At 42.1% G+C, this 17,913-nt stretch overlaps 1 protein-coding gene across 1 annotated transcript; it reads left to right on the forward strand.

The window, feature by feature from the left end:
- Positions 1-6,704: 6,704 nt before the first annotated feature.
- Positions 6,705-17,707, forward strand: SELENOT (selenoprotein T). Its single transcript, XM_083505163.1, has 6 exons — positions 6,705-7,087; positions 13,057-13,167; positions 14,075-14,201; positions 15,362-15,449; positions 16,044-16,196; positions 16,791-17,707. The coding sequence occupies exons 1-5, from the start codon at positions 6,951-6,953 to the stop codon at positions 16,166-16,168; spliced, it is 588 nt and encodes a 195-aa protein (XP_083361289.1). The 5' UTR covers positions 6,705-6,950; the 3' UTR covers positions 16,169-16,196; positions 16,791-17,707.
- Positions 17,708-17,913: the final 206 nt, after the last annotated feature.

The following is a 17,913-nucleotide window of genomic DNA, read 5'->3' on the forward strand; positions in this document are numbered from 1 at the left end:
TAGGTCAGGACACGAGTGTCCAAATGAATGCCTGAGATGCCCTCTAGTGGAATAGCCACGCAATGTCTGCATTGTTTGAAAGCAATTGATGTCAAAACGTACAAAGCAGAAATGGTTGGCCTGTGACCCTCCAAATGTTGTTAGCCAGCATGGAATATGGCCAACGATTGTGTGAGCTGTAATCATCAACATCTGGAGGGGCCACAGGTTAGCCCTCCGTGTTTGAAAGTGTCCAAACTGGATTTGCACTTTCAATTTGCCAGAGTGGAGTGGAAGACATTCAATGACACATGCACTCATTTTTTCACTGTGAGGAAAAATGTTTCTTACTCTACCACTGCCCACTGCAATTCTGTTGCTCACTCCTGAAACTCTGGTTTTTTTGTGTTTGCTAACTATCCCTCACCTCAGGAGGGGCTTTCCCTATTTGCTGTCAGCCCACAGTGTCTCTGCCTTTCTAATGGGCCATCACCCATTTCTTTGTGGTCTTTTAATGGTCCATCTCTCAAGGCAATTGCTTCATCAGGAAGCCAGCCCATCTCAGTTTTTAAATTTTGTTTTTAACATGGCTTATATTTTAACATGCTAATTTCAATGTATGGCAACCCATAATTAGAACAGGAGTCTAGATATCCCACACAAAAAATATAACAGTATATTACGGTAGTTTCTAGGATGGCAGGGGGAAAAACCTATACCCACCATTATGTATTTAGTTATTTCATATAATTTATACACTGATTGTTTTTTGTTTGTTTTTTTAAAAAAGCCACATCAAAGCTGTTTACAAAAAGGTAAGACAGTAAAATCTAGAAAAAATCACATCCCTGCATACGAAAGTTAAAATACTAAAACACATTAAAATTACCTCAGCTTTCTTTCATTTTTTTTGAAACAATTTTTATTTGATTTAACAAGTATAAAGATATAACAATACAACCATGTTGTTGTTGTTGTTTAGTCATGTCCGACTCTTCGTGACCCCATGGACCAGAGCATGCCAGGCACTCCTGTCTTCCACTGCCTCCCACAGTTTGGTCAAACTCATGCTGGTAGCTTCGAGAACACCATCCAGCCATCTCGTCCTCTGTTGTCCCCTTCTCCTTGTGCCCTCCATCTTACCCAACATCAGGGTCTTTTCCAGGGAGTCTTCTCTTCTCATGAGGTGGCCAAAGTATTGGAGCCTCAGCTTCAGGATCTGTCCTTCCAGTGAGCACTCAGGGCTGATTTCCTTAAGAATGGATAGGTTTGATCTTGCAGTCCATGGGACTCTCAAGAGTCTCCTCCAGCACCATAATTCAAAAGCATCAATTCTTCGGCGATCAGCCTTCTTTATGGTCCAGCTCTCACTTCCATACATCACTACTGGGAAAACCATGGCTTTAACTATACGGACCTTTGTTGGCAAGGTGATGTCTCTGCTTTTTAAGATGCTGTATACAACCATACACATACACATTTAAAGATTCCTTTGAATCTCTGGACTTCCCACCTTCTCTTCCATGGGTCCTATTGTTAACCTTTTCTACTGCATATTTTTCAACAGTCCATATTTTATATCACTCCATTTTCTCCATAATATTTGCTACATTACAAGTGTTATTGCAATCATGCTAATTTCATCTGCTCACAGTGGTCTCCAAGATAAATTATATTTTTTCCCCATTCTTTGTTAAAGTTTTGGTCTTCTTGGTTCCTGAGCTTTCCGGCCATTATGCCATAGTCCAACAGTTTAATTTGCCATTCTTCTCTGTTAGGGACTTTATCTTCTTTCCATCTCTGGGCTAGTAGCATCTGTGTGGCTGTCGTCGCGTACATAAGTCTTCTGCTCCCTTGGAATATCAGCACTAAAATTACCTCAACTTTCCAAGCACCTGAGGTGGCTTGTCTAAACAGGAATGTTTTTAGCAGGCGCTTTGTGCAGCGAAGGGGCTTGCTTGATTTCACAGGCAAGGAGTTCTAAAGTACAGGTGCTGCCACACTAAACGATCACATTCTTACAAGTCCAGAACAGATATTACCTGTCGGCAATTGTGCCACAAAACACCACCACCACAAACTGGCTTATAAGTATAAAACCAAATTTACTAGAATAATAACTAGAATAGAGATAGACTTGCAACCATTCAAGCAACAAACATACTAAGGTGCCATGCACAAAACAAAGTGTTTATTGCACATGTAACTTGTTAAGATACAGTTGTACATTTTTCCACTCCATGTTTACAGTATCTCCAGGCTTTGTTTTGCACATATTAAATTGTGCTGGAGATAAGGTAGCTGCCACAGCATAGCTGCCAAGTGGCCAGAAGGCACGGTCCTGAAGGTCGGATTGGAACCACTGTAATAAAGTGCCCCCAATCCCCATTTCTCAGAGCTGGTCCAGGAGGACACCATGGTCAATGGTTTCAAATGCCAATGAGAGATCAAGCAGGCACAAGGTCATACTCCCCCGTCCTGCTCTCTTCAAGGATCAGCTGAGGCTGACTCCATCCATGGCCAGGCCTAAATCCATATCAGAATGGATCTAAATAAATTGTGTCCTCCAAGAATGCCTGCAGGGGCCCCACCAACGTCCTTTCCGCCACCTTCCCTAAAAGGGGTTGGTGATTTTTCTTGTAACTGGCCAGTTGCTGTTCAAATCCAAGTGATCCAGAGCCGATTTCTTTAAGAGAGGTCGCACCACTGTTTCTTTCAATGCAGCAAGGACCACCCCCTCACACAGTGAAGCATTAACCATAATCTGGACCCAACCAGTCAGTCCCCTTCAGATGCATTGCTGCCAGCAACTTGTCCACATCAACTGATTGCAGAGGGTGACATTCATCCCACAAAACATCCTCAATATCTTCAGTCCTGAATTGGTTGTGCTATCATCAGCATGAAAAGTTGAATAATCATAATAAAAAAATTCCTTCCAGTAGCACCTTAAAGACCAACTAAGTTAGTTCTTGGTATGAGCTTTCGTGTGCATGCACACTTCTTCAGATACAGTATCTGAAGAAGTGTGCATGCACACGAAAGCTCATACCAAGAACTAACTTAGTTGGTCTTTAAGGTGCTACTGGAAGGAATTTTTTTATTTTGACTATGGCAGACCAACACGGCTACCTATCTACTACTTGAATAATCATGCCATTTCTGATGGGTCAATGTCCTTCCCAGGAGAAGAGTTTTCCCCCCATTCAGTTTCTATTCTGGTTAGTTGCTATTTACTCCCAAGAGCTTAGGGGGTCTCCCCTATTCTAACATGGCCTGCTCTGAAGGGGGACATCTGTGTGCGAGGACTCATCTCTATGGCCTTTTACAGTGTGTCGAATTTCACACAAAACAGCCACAGGTGCCACACACTCCTAACTTCTCAGGCATCATTTTCATTGCTATTTCTTTTGGGCCATCCACACCTGGGGTGGGGTGGGGGAGCTTGACAGGAAGTATTCAGGTGGTATTTTTTTCCTGTCTCAACCCCTCCACTAAATATTTCACCACCAACCCTCCCTCAAAAAATGATAACCTTTCTGAAAGTTTTTCCTCAACCATGAGGACATAACATTTTCAGCTGTTGGTTGGGTGACTTCCATTGGCTTTAATTGAGTTTTGTGTTACTAAAGTGAATAATAGCTCGTTGTTGCTCTGAGGTACATAATCATTACTGCATAGTTTTGCTGATCTATAGCCAAGGGCAACCCTTCCCCTACAAGCTGTGCTATCATGGCGCATCAATATTGTTTGTGAGCTGTCCTTTTGGACTTTAGCAGCAATTCTGTTTGTGATTAGGCTGATTAAATGTCATTGACTTCTGTGAAAGGGAGGTTTTCAAACAGGTTGGATGGCCATCTGTTAGGGATTCCTTAGCTGAGATTCCTAGAATGAAACAGGTTGGACTATGAGACCCTTTGGATCCCTTCCAACTCTACAGTCCTATGATTCTAAGTAGATTAACTTTCCACATATTTGCAGACATTGTCTTTGATCTTCATAGTGCTCAGGATCTTTAAAACCACCACCATTACCACCATACATGAATGCCATTTCTGGAGAAAACATGCATATGTAGAATGTGGCCGCATCTGCAAATTACTGGAAAATTTAATCTTTCATTATTACAAAAGAGCATGGTGAAGAAGCTAAACCAAGTGAGAGTTGCCAATGGGTCTCAAACTGCTGTACCACAAAAATGTATCTTAGTGGTTTACAATAGTGCCTGAGTCTGAAGGCTTGAGATCAACTGACAGAGAGTTCCAAAATGCAGGTGCTGCCACACTAACTGTTGGGTTCATACAAAAGCAGAACAGGTTTTACGTGGAACCTGGAGTAGTAATAATAATAATAATAATTTATTATTTATACCCTGCCCATCTTACTGGGTCTCCCCAGCCACTCTGGGCGGCTTCCAACCAAATATCAAAAACAATACAGTGTCCGACATTAAAAACTTCCCTAAACAGGGTGTCTTCAGGTGTCTTTTAAAAGTAAAATAGTTGTTTATTGCCTTGACATCTGCTGGGAGGGCGTTCCACAGGGCGGGTGCCACTACCGAGAAGGCCCTCTGGTTCCCTGTAACCTCACTTCTTGCAGCGAGGGAACCACCAGAAGGCCCTCAGTGCTGGGTCTCAGTGTCCGGGCTGGATGATGGGGGTGGAGACGCTCCTTCAGGTATACAGGACTGAGGCCATTTAGGGCTTTAAAGGTCAGCACCAACACTTTGAATTGTGCTCGGAAACGTACTGGGAGCCAATGAAAATCTTTCAGGACCAGTGTTATATGGTGTCGGCGGCCACTCCCAGTCACCAGTCTAGCTACCGCATTCTGGATTAATTGCAGTTTTCGAGTCACCTTCAAAGGTAGCCCCACGTAGAGTGCATTGTAGTAGTCCAAGCGGGAGATAACCAGAGCATGCACCACTCTGGCAAGACAGTCTGCGGGCACGTAGGGTCTCAGCCTGCGTACCAGATGGAGCTGGTAAACAGCTGCCCTGGACACAGAATTAACCTGCGCCTCCATGGACAGCTGTGAGTCCAAAATGACTCCCAGGCTGCACACCTGGTCCTTCAGGGGCACAGTTACTCCATTCAGGATCAGGGAGTCCTCCACACGAGCCCACCCCCGGTCCCCCAAGAACAGTACTTCTGTCTTGTCAGGATTCAACCTCAATCCATTAGCCGCCATCCACCCTCCAACCACCTCCAGGTAGTGTCAAATTCCGCCAATTGAAGTGGTTGGGTATGCACATGTGGGGGGTAAGGTGATCTCGTAGGTAAACTGCTCCCAGGTTATTAAGGCCTTTGTATACTAATAGCAACCAGTGCTGATCTCTGGCAAGAGCTCAGACCTGTCAGGAATCACGCTGCAGCATTCTGAACTGACTTCAGATCAAACCAACAAACCGAATTTCAATACGCACAAATGTTAGGTTCCGCACTTGAAGGAAGAACCAGCTACACAAATATAAGATGGGGGACATCTGGCTTACCAATAGTCCACGTGAAAAGGATCTTGGGGCCTTAGTAGACCACAAGCTTTAACATGAGTCAGCAGTGTGTTGTTGTTGTTTAGTCGTTTAGTCGAGTCCGACTCTTTGTGACCCCATGGACCAAAGCACGCCAGGCACTCCTGTCTTCCACTGCCTCCAGCAGTTTGGTCAAACTCTTGCTGGTAGCTTTGAGAACACTGTCCAACCATCTCGTCCTCTGTCATCCCCTTCTCTTTGCGCCCTCCATCTTTCCCAACATCAGGGTCTTTTCCAGGGAGTCTTCTCTTCTCATGACAGAATAAAAAAAAAAGCCAATGCTGTTCCAGAAGTATAGTGTCCCAATCAGGGGAAGTAATATTCCTGCTCTGTTCTGCCTTGGTCAGACCATACCTGGAACACTGTGTCCAGTTCTGGGCAGCACAATTTAGAAAGGATATTGACAAGCTGGAACGTGTGCAGAGGTGGGTGAACAAGGTGTTCAAGAGACTGGAAACAACGTATTATGAGGACTGGTTGAAGAAGCTGAGTATGTTTAGCTTGCAAAAAAGGAGATTGAGAGGAGATAGGATAGCCATGTTCCAATATCTAAAGGGCTGTCACATGGAAGAGGGAGCAAGCTTGTTTACTCCTGCTCTGGAGGCTAGGACTCGAAGCAATGACTTCAAGTTACAAGAAAGGAGCTTCCGACTAAACACCAGGAAAAACGTTATGGTGGTAAGAGCTATTTGACAGTGGAATGGTCTCCCTCGGGAGATTGTGGACTCGGTTTTTAAGTAGAGGTTGGATGGCCATCTGTCATGGACGTTTTAGTGGAGATTCCCGCATTGCAGGGGGTTGGACTAGATGACCCGCAAGGTCCCTTGCCAACAACTCCAAACTTTTATGACCCAAAGCACCCTGAATAAAACTTGCTTCATTATTATCAGTGTTTTTTTCTGAGGGGACGCGTACCCCTAAACATTTTGTGAATCTAAGTTTGGCCTCATTGAGAGAAAGTATTTCAATATGAGTAGGAAAATAAGAGTACCCCTAAACATTTTTTTTAAAAAAACCCACTGATGATGATGATAATTTTATTAGAATGTAAGCCTGTAGGGAGAGACAGCTTTGTTTCAACTGCTTTTAATGCCGCACGTAAGCCACTCTGGGGATGGTTAGGTTCTCCCATTTTGGCAGAGCAAGAGAAGTCCCCCTGCTGTTCAGCCGGGCGCGAGTAGCCCGTATGTACAACACCCGTGAGGCAAACTCGTCGACTGGTGGAGGGTGGGGGTGGGCGCCATTCTTTCCGCGGCCGGGGATAGGTGGAAGCTGGCGCAGGCGCGCTGCGGGCGCCCTCTCTCACGTGACCCTCGCCCGCTAGCGGCAGAACGCGAGGCGGTGTGCGTGCGGAGGTGGGAGGGGGGGTAGAGGGAAACGGAGCGAGGAGCGTTTATAAAGCCGGCCGTGGTCGCGCGGAGGAGGAGAAGAAGAAGACGAGATGAGGCCGGCGCTGGCGTTGCTGTTCCTGCTGGCGGCGGGGCTGGGCGGCTCTGGCGCTCAGCCGGACGGGTTGCCGCCCGGGAAGAAGCTGCGCATGGCCTACGCGACGGGACCGCTGCTCAAGTTCCAGATCTGGTGAGCCCGGCGGCGGGGGGGGGGGAGGCCTCCTGCTGCTGCTCCATCTCCTCCTCAGACCTTCCTCCGTCGGGGGTGGGAGGGCGAAGCCCACGGCCGACCGCGCGCCGTCGCTCTGGCCTCCCTTCCCCGGCGAAGCCTCGCCCTGCGGAGGCCGGAAAGGGAAGGGAGGCGAAGGGCGAGCGAGGAGGGGGCGAAGGGAAAGGCTGACAACGCGGGGCGTCTGGGGTGGGGGGGGGGAGAGAGAATTAGGGGGCCCCTGGGGAGGTGTTGGGGGGCGAAGGGCGGCATGTCCGCCCATGAAGGTGCGGAGAAGCCCCTTAAGGCCTCGGGGAAAGTAGAGGACAGGCTACGTCGGAATTTAGATAAGAGTTGTTTTCCCAGGGCAGGAATCGTCTCTGCCTCTTATTACTATTTATTAAATTTATATACCGCCCTATACCCCCTATATCCGGAGGTCTCAGGGCGGTTCTTATCTATCTCCCCCCCCCCCCGCCCCCGATTTCAATCGCTTTAGCCTTTAGACCCACCTTTAACCTCAAATAAACATGCATCTGGGGATCCTATTTCTTCTTATCATCTCTCCCCTCCCCCCCCAACACACATCCACCCCCAAATATCTGTATGGCGCTAGTGCAGCTGTTTTGGCCCACCTCGGATCAGGCCATGGCCCACCAGTAGAAGACGACTGGCTTAGGGTACTGTGGCCCTTGCTGGAAGACATTAGGGTTGCTACGATAATGTTGGCTTTCTGATAGGCAGGAGGCATGAAGCTGAAATGAGAGGAGGGAGGGTTGGGCAATGCTGTCCTTTCGGTGCTGTGCTGAGCTCACCTTGAATATATATATTGTGAAATATAGGGCTTGAGGTGGATAGGTGTTCAATAGGATGGGGAAAGACAAGGAGGCCCTGAGCAATTAATAGATTGAGGCCACGTTGGCGTTGGCAATTAGGTTGGGATTTGAGGATGAGAAGTGGTTTGAGTAGCAGGGCGGATTGGTGGGACTATGTTGACTTGGGGGGGGAAGTTGGGGGTGCCTGGTGATAAAAAAGGTGTTTATGTAAGGGCTTTCAGAAACGGTGCGGTGGTGCAAGAAGGTGCGGTGGTGCAAGAAGTTGAGGGGGCCGTATAGGCACTTGGATGCTGCAGGTGAGGCAGAGTTTGAAATTAGCCAAGTGGCTTTTCTATCACTTGCAACCAAAGGAAGAGGCCTAGGCACCAGGATGGCACCTGACACCTCTACCATCTAGAAGTGCATGCCTTGGGATCATTGGATTTGGTCAGTTTTCATATATTAATACCCCATCCTGTAGAATTCTATCAGTTATATTTTATCTGTGCGATAGGAATAAATTTCTGGAACCAAAATGCTTTTTCTGTGCAGCCTGAGCAGGAGCAGTCGACCATTAAGAAAAAGAGGTTGGAATAGGACAATATACAGTGGTGCCTCGCAAGACGAAAATAATTCGTTCCGCGAGTCTTTTCGTCTTGCGAAGCACGGTCCGTCGCAACTGCGCTTCTTCAAGCGGCTTTAAAAAAAAAGCGCAAGACGTTTTCGTCTTGCAAAGCAAGCCCATTGGGAAATTCGTCTAGTGAAGCAACGCAAAACCGAAAAACCCTTTCGTCTAGCGAGTTTTTCGCCTTGCGAGGCATTCGTCTTGCGGGGCACCACTGTATGTGTGGACTGTCCCTGGATCAAGTTGCTTTTCTTCTTTAAGTTCTCAAAGCTCTTAACCCAACTCAAGGTTGTCATCTGAACTAGCTAGATGTTTAACTGAGAATCAATCATAGTCAGTCCATCATTGAAAAATAAGACTTTAGAGCCGTCTTGCCCCACAATGTTTTGGCGACTGTAACCCTGGTTTAAGGAGCTGTTTGGTGCCTAGCTTATATATCTGAGTTTCTAACGCTGGGAGGACATGGTTTGTCCACACTCCAGTATGTGTGAGGATTCTATACTGAGGGAAGCAGTTTATAACATGAAAGGAACCTTCATTCTTGTTTAGGACCTAAAGGTATACATAATGTGTTGACCTGTAAAAGGGGAGCTGCCAAATGGTACTTCTCTAAACCGTATTCTTTTCCTTTGGATACTCAGGTCTGTCATAAGGTTTGTGATCCATTAAGGGGAATAGTCTGTACTTTTGTATTTATATTGATGAAAGCCAAATACATGCAACACAAATGCTGTCATGTTTACCCAAAAGTCAGTCCCACCATGTTCATTGAACTGAAGTCCTAGATCTGTGTACATTGGGTCGATGCTTTGGGTTCCAATCCAGAGTAAGCTTATACTGTATAAAAGACTGTCCTAATGAAAATAAAAAAATTCCTTCCAGTGGCACCTTAAAGACCAACTAAGTTGCTGAGGCTCGTATCTGAGCAAACATGCTTAGAATTGCACAATGTTTTATATAAAGGAACTTCTAAACAGCAATTTGTAGTTAGTGATGGGTTTCAGTAAGGCTTTTTGTAGCTAAAGTTGTAAAACTTAGACAAGTCACAAACAACATTTTACAGTATTAACAAAGTTGCTAATAATATATTTATATGCAAACTGCTGTTTGGATATGAGACTTCAGTCTGAGTATGAATAATGGATTTGGAATTAGCAAAAATAGGAAAGTCAATTAAAGTGTGAGCCTAAAATGTTAGTACTTTCCTCTAAAAATAACTATTTAATGGAGTAATGGTTAGAATTCTGAATTTCAAGCAGTTTTTCAGCATTTGCCCATATCTAGCAATCCAGTTTTCTTTCTGTAACGTGTTCTTTCCTCAGGCTTTCTTTATCAGCTTCAGCATTGTTCATTCTTGTGTTGGAAACATTCTTCATTTTTAAAGTTTCACCATCTATTTATTGCAATTTTTTTCAGGCATTGTTACTCCTTGTGTTAGCAGTGTTACATCAGCATAGCAACGCACCACAGTTGGGACCAAAGGGAAAGAAAAGCAGAGTCATTTAAAAAACATTTCACATTAGTCTTCTGGGTTCCCAGTTCTATTACTGAATGTTTTGAGTAATATTTGTGAATTGTGTATATTCCTCAGTAGCTTTTTTTTAAATCAAGAAGCCCTGTTATAAATGTGAAAATCCCAGTTTTCCTTTTCTTTAAAATAACAAACAAACCTAAAACAAATCTCCCTTGTCTTTGAAGAGGACAACCATGAGGCTCTCAAAACTGTGGCTCTCAAAATAAAACTCAGAAGAGAATCAAACTGGGAGGCAAGTAAAGGAAACTCAAGGCTAGAATCATAAACATCATCTGGAAATTTTGTTCTTCTGGTGTACAGTATCCCTATGACCTGATCACCATTATGTATAAATTTCATGGAAGGAAATTGTGGATTATTTGTGCTAGTGTTTGAAACATTTTAGAGACTAGTTTGCTTCAAAACAGTTTTCTTAAAAACCTCCTCCTAACAACAAATGGACACGGCAAGGGGATGGAATCCACAATATACTAAACACTGCTCCAAAATCCCACAAACCCCCTTAACATAGGCAATAAACAATGAGAGGATGACATAGGCTATGAGGTTAACCCCACACAATGGACTAGAATGTGGTCTAAACTTCCCTTTAAATCAATGTTGGTTAAAAGGAAAAAACTCACCCTGAAACTCAGATTGTACCTAACACCACCAAAATGCTGGAGAAGCTGCACCTCCACGGGCACATACCTTCACATGTGATGGGAATGTCCCAAAATCCAACTCTTCTGGACATCAGTCATACAAGAAATGCTCAAAATAACTAAGCAAGTATTAGAAGTCACCCCAGAACTGGCCCTACTGAACATCTTCCAAGATAATAATGCCCACTAACATTATAAAGAGCTCATAACCCACCTACTCTCAGCAGCCAGAGGCCTCAGCCAGACACTGGAGAGACCATTCAGGAGTAAACATGGTCCAGTGCTATCAAATAATACGGGAAACAGCCTTACTATAAAAACTAACCAATCAGCTGAAACTGACACAGGGACAAATAGAAGAAGATGCCTTCACCTCAGTATGGTTCTCCTTTATCACATACATAGCTCAAAAAGACAACAGCAAGAGTCCACTGATAGCCTACAAATCAGTATGGCTAACCTGATCCAAAAATCCACATCCTCACACGCACGTAAACAAATCTCACTACAGCCAACCCAAAACAATCAACCACACCCTAGGCCACCCCCAACCTCTCTCATCACCAAGGAAATATAACAAGCGAATAGTAAGAGCCTATACAAGTGACGCTGACACAAAAGCCCACATATACACTCAAAAGAAGAATAGAAGCATCACCTCACAACCACTCTCTATCTCCACCCCTCTTTTCTTCTCAACCTAATATTGCATGCAACACTAATGTCTCACAACAAATGAAACTGAGATGCAGAAAGGACAACTTGAAAAAAGAGACAATGCAAATCTTTTTGTAAACTAAGAAATCTTTAATTTAAAAAACCAGTTTTCTTTAGAGGGCCATTACTAGTGATTTTTGTAGTGATTGCTTAATGTAATAGTTTTTACTAAGGCATAGCTGTACAGTGAGCTACACAAGAGAAGTCAATTACTAAAGTCCTTGGGCTCTTTATAAATGTATGATGTGGAACAGAAGAGATAATACCCAGAGCTGTAGTGGGAACACCAAAAACTTAGAGTTTTGATACAACAATCAAGTTTCCAGGTGGTATTGTGACATGAGGAGAAAGTGTGTTTTAATTTTCTGTCATTTTCTTCTTGGAGAGTTCTCGGCTGTATTCCATTTTCTTACTGTTTTTTGCGGATACGTTCAAGGAAAACAAACCGTTGACTCATTAAGTTTCAACATTGGAATTAATTATTACCTACAGACATGTTTTGGAAGCTCTCATACAGTTCGGATTTCGCCTTCTAGGTGGCTTGGTTAATATTTTCATATCATACTGAAGGCTCTTGCTGCCATCCAAGCTATTGCATGACTTTAGATAAAATATTTAGTTGATTCCCCAGAACCAGAGGTAGGGGAAATGGGACACACACACTGAGATCAGTGTTAGAAACTCAGATATATAATCTAATCTACAAATGGCACCTTAAACCTGGGTTGCACTTGCCACAATGGGATATCTAGGCACCTTTTATGGTATTATTTATTTATTTATTTATTTATTTCATTTCATTTCTGTACCACTTTATATTTTAAAGAACAAATCTCAAAGCAGTTTATAACACATTAAAATATCAAATAAAACAATCCAGAATAAAACAAATCCAAGCTTCAAGGAAAATATTTCACATCCTTCTTTAAGTGACATTTTGCCTTCCCTAGTCTACAACCTGGCACCTAGAGATCTCCACCTGGCTGCAATTGAACCCATGCTAGTCGCAAAATGCACTTGGCTAATTTCTAGCACTGACAGAGATGGACTTGAAGCAGGCTTTTATCCTTGGGATAAAATGTCCCAAAAGCTACCTGTGAAAGTGTTTATACATCAGTGTACGTAGCACCACACCAAACTATAGGTAAAACTAAACAGGCCTTATTCCTTAGGGAACTTACTGTTTAAAGTAGATCATGTTTAGAGCTTAATGTGTAAAAATGCAGTTGCCTGCATTTCAAAGTTGGTTATTTGACGGGTAATCCAAAATGCCACATAAAAGACTAGATTAAATATTAATTTACATGATACGTTTACATTTACAGAATTGTGTTCAAAGTAATTTGCAGTGCATTAAAATGTAGATTTTGAGGAAAGACTTTAAGGGGGGGGGGAGAGAGAGGTGTCACCACTGTTCAGAGGGGGAAAAGTCGGTGGGAGTTGTGATGGAGACGAAGAAACATTTGGGCAGATGAAGATGGTGAAGTTGAGGGAGTAGATTGTTTTTTGGGAAATCCGGAAGCATGCTAATTCCAATTGATTACCTACAAATAAATAATCTTTATGTTTATGCTTAACAACACACCAACTAATTATAATAAAATATTTCTGTTCAGTGTTTCCTGAGGATACAGACGGGTGTTTGAGGAGTACATGCAGGTTATTAGCCAGCGGTACCCAGACATCCGCATTGAAGGGGAAAATTATCTCCCTCAGCCTCTTTATAGGTAAGTTTATTATGAATTAAAATATGACAGAGACATGAGTTTAGACCTATTATTCCTCTTGTTTATCTAATTTGGTACCTATGGCACGAGTTCAGTTTCATGAGGCTAGCTAAACTAATCAACCCACACTTCCAAACTAGTAATGATAGATTGCTTTTGGTGTGGTTAGAATGTTTACACTAATGATGATGCAGAAGAGAGAGCATAAAGAAGTGGTGAGTTTTTTGCATTATGACAACCTGAAGAACTAAGATCTCAGCCCAGAATTGCATTCATTAATTGGAATACAGACGACTCCCCAGTTACAAGGGAGCTTATGCTCCTGGGTACTGCATGTGTATTTGAAATCACATATAGTGGGGAACACGCATCTGAAAAGCCTGTAAACGTCCTTTTAAGCCTCTGGAAACCCTTGAAAAACCAGCACCACTTACCAGACTGGCACAAATGGTGGCATTAGTGGCTCTTAGTCTTCCTCATCACTGGAGGATGATGTGGAAACAATGACAAGTTCGGTAGACTGGTACCCCAAGGTGCTTGGCTGTGGGTCAGATTCTTTTGCTGCTGGTGATGCTGCTCTCCCAATTTCAACTGTCCACAGGCCTCAAAGGGCAGTGCAAAGGCTCATGGGACTGCTGTTTCCCTGCTCTTTCCACACCTTTTTGCAGTTTAAATTGAATTATTTCTTTCCCAGCACCATGCACAAGTTGAACGCACGTGGGGAGTTACATGTAGTCTTGCATTTTAAATGCAACGTTTTCAAATACGTAATATTGATAAGATGAAATATCACTAAAGTTACTGGAAATAGTGACATGCAGCTGGGTATGGCATAATCTTTGTCGGTTTTGATAAGATAAGTTTAGGAATAGCCTTTGGCGACTAACATATCTCTTTCTTCTCCCAGACATATAGCATCTTTCCTGTCAGTCTTCAAACTAGTGTTAATAGGCTTCATTATTGTTGGCAAGGATCCTTTTGCTTTCTTTGGCATGCAAGCTCCAAGCGTCTGGCAGTGGGGCCAAGAAAATAAGGTAAAGAGACTACTTTTTCCTCTTACAACATCACTTGTGGAGATTGATTTCATGGTGTTCACACAACCAAATGCTCCCACAAACATGCACTTTGATAATAGCTTGAAGGGGAAATTGCTTCAGAACACACACAACCTCTCCCCGCCCCCTCCCCATTCGTACCTTGGTTGTTGAACGCCCTGGAACTCGTATGTTTTGGCTCCTGAACGCTGCAAACCTGGAATTGATTGTTCTGGTTTGCGAACGTTCTTTTGGAACCTGAACATCTGACGGAGCTTCTGCAGCTTCTGATTGGCTGCAGGAGCTTCCTGCAGCCACTCAGAAGCTTCGATTCAGTTTTGGAAGTTGAACAGACTTCTGGAATGAATTCCATTCGACTTCCAAGGTATGATTGTATGTCTTTAAGAGGGCTGGAAAAAATAATTTTCTACTGGTTATAATCAGCTTTTTGAGCTGCAAATAAGAATATGTCACCATTAGTTATGGTTTATTCTTTGGTGGCTGGTGCAGAAGACCTAGAAGAGCAGAAAACAGCAGCACTACTTTTCAGATGAGGCAAGGATTCTGGTCTAAGTAGTATCTTTAGTATTAGAAATTCTGAAAAATAACTAAACTTATGAAGTAACGGGTTAAATATATAACCACATGATCTTGGATAATCCATGTACAAGAAGCTGCAATCTTAATGTGAGCTGAAACATAAATCTTTCACTATGAGATCTTTTTATGCCCTGTTGCTGAAGATTGCATCATTTTATCCTTTGGGTATAGCGCCAAAAGCACATTTAACATTCTGGAGTAAAGGGAACGATGCCTCTAGGGTTTGAAACAGAATAGTAGTAAGACAACTTATGTAGAGCATATGTGTATTTGCTTACTTGCTTTATAAAAAGGGGTTTTATTTTAGAAATGATAACCGTCCTGATTTTATTCTAGCAATTGGTGTGTCATACTGGTTATCACTTGGTATTTATCTTACTTAAGTGTTATAAATGAACCCTCTGAATTCAAGACAGGGAAGGAAAATGAACAAATTTTGAGTCACAAAGAAAGGAGATTACTGTCACCAAATATTAGTATCAGCTGAATATAGAACTAAACTGATAAATATGTTGCATCATTTAAAGACTAGCATTTAGATTAATGTGTTTAATTTTTAGGTCTATGCTTGTATGATGGTTTTCTTCCTGAGCAGCATGACTGAGAACATTTGTATGTCAACAGGTGCATTTGAAATAACTTTAAATGGTGAGTTCTGAACAGCTTTTGTGTATTCTCGTTAGCTTAAGAGGGATTTTGTGCTAATTGTACCCATTGTTAAGTATTTATGAAGCTACTAGCTGCATTTGGTTCAGAAGACTGAAATAAAGGGTCTATTTGAGATGACCCTTTGTCAAAATTGTGACTAGTGTGAGTGATCCCTAAATTTTCACAAATAACTAAAGCTATAGTATTAACAGTTCTGAAGTAATGTGCCATTTAAAAGACCTCTCCAGTGTAAGTTGATTGAAGATTGACAGAGTAATCTGTTTGTCAAGAAAGAACTTTGCACACAAATTCTTCATGCAAGCCTTGTAAACAGAAGTATATATATTTTTAATCTAGTTTCTTCAGAAGCTTGGTAATACTTCATTGCATGTACATTGGCGAGAAACTGGTATTTGTGGGATGAAGACGGGAGTGAGAGTGAACCTATACTGTATTCAAAAGCTTGTATCAGTTGTTTTTCTCTGGGTATCCTGGCAAGCATAAAATAAGAGCAGCAACTTGCAGTTCCTACACTGTACAATAAGTAGTTTAATATGCTAATCATGTTCTTTACGTCCTACACTTCTTATTTAGATGTTCCAGTGTGGTCTAAGCTACAGTCTGGGCACCTGCCTTCCATGCAACAACTTGTTCAAATCCTTGATAATGAAATGAAACTCAACGTGCACATGGAGCAAATGCCACACCATAGATCATAGCCCCATCCATCAGTACTGAAAACCTCTTGTAAGTTTGTTTTGAAGATTACTCAGCTAGGTATTTGATTTGCAAGATAAAATGGTAATAAATAATCCTTGTATTTAATCACTCACCTGATAGCTTTTGGCTGGCAAGGGATTTTATGCAGGCAAGTAAGTGGGCTGGTGGATCAGGGACAGATAATTCCATCCCTGTTTTCCAGACTGTTGTTTTTCTGTGCTGGCTGTGGAGGAAGGAGCTTCTCTTCCTCTGGAAAAATAGACTATTGGCCTCTTTGCAGGCTAGCAAAAACATATTGCAACTAACTTTCATGCAGTTAATGTTTCATACACATATTCAACATAGGCTTAACATGGAACTTCTGGAACTTGGTGACTGTCAGTGTTAGCTCTTTCATTTGCTAGATATCTTCTACATTTGTTGTCTCATGTAGTAGTAGCCTGGTGGCATGTATATTAAATATCAATTCATTATTTCTGTTTGCCGAGCTTCTAGTGTGTTGTTGTTCTAATTGAATATAGTACGTTTTCCATGGCGACATTGGATATAGAATGGCTTTGGGTATAGTTATTTGATCTATTTTTGTAGCACAACCTGCTATGTTTTTGCTATGTTTTTCAGACATTAAGCGACACTTTCAAAAGACAACATGAACGAAATAAATGACGGCCTGTACTGAAGACAGAATACTTGTTGGTACAGACTGGATGCTCTCCTCGTTTTCATGTTGTTCCTGAATATCTTAATGCAAGACCCCTTTCAGTGCTGGTATATTTCAAAGTACTGCACATTCAAGGAGTGCAATAATACTATATAGTTGTTTTTTTAAAAGTTAATTCAACCACTCTAGAGCTAGACAATGCAGACATTAACCGATAACAATGTTTGGGTTGGATCCATAGTTAATTGCACTTAGTTCCAATTGAAATCAATGTAGTTTAAGTGCATCTAACTTAGGGCTACACCAGCTAAGTTCTACTTGAACTAGACCCACTGAAATTAACAGAACAGTTCATTATTTACTGGGTCTGCTCCAAGTATGACCAATGTTGGATACAACCCATAGCCTAGATCCAACACTTTTATTTTCATTTCTAAGAAGATGACAAAATGCTTTAATAACCTTATTTTTTTTTTCATTGGAAAAGTTGTCTGATCTACTGTGCGTGAAATTTATGTTCCATTTGTAGTTAAAATTGATCTCTTAGGAGTACTGGTTATCCTTTAAACTGGTCTGGATAAAAATTGGTGGCTGTCAAACATTGCAGATTTGGTTATGTAAGTTTTGTATATTTTCAGAGTATATTGCTGAGTGAATGGTGCATTGTATAATAAATTATAGAAACAAAACTATATGCAGAGCAAGTACCTAAGTGTCATGACTTCAAAGAAGACCAAGTGCTGTTTGAATTCCCTCAGCAATTTTGAAGTCTGTTTCTGGGCCACTCTAAATGATCAAATAGCTTGGCCTTTATTCTGTCCTAAATATGAGCTAAGCAAACTAATTTAAATAAAGAAATTTCATCTACTGTGTGAAAGACCTTGAATCATTTTATGAATTTGTCTGTTTGGCGACTGTGCTTGAAGAAGAAGAAGGAAAACACAAGACAATGTTTAATGTTTATGGAGGCTTTCTTGTTTGAAACTTTAACTTCTGCAATTCACAACACATCAAGTTACAGTTAGAGACTTAGGTTTGGAAAGTACCAAATACATTGCCTGTGATAGAATACTTTTAGCCTAG

The sequence above is a fragment of the Podarcis liolepis genome, assembly GCF_965112155.1.
Source record: "Podarcis liolepis genome assembly, chromosome: 5".
Lineage (NCBI taxonomy): Eukaryota > Metazoa > Chordata > Lepidosauria > Squamata > Lacertidae > Podarcis > Podarcis liolepis.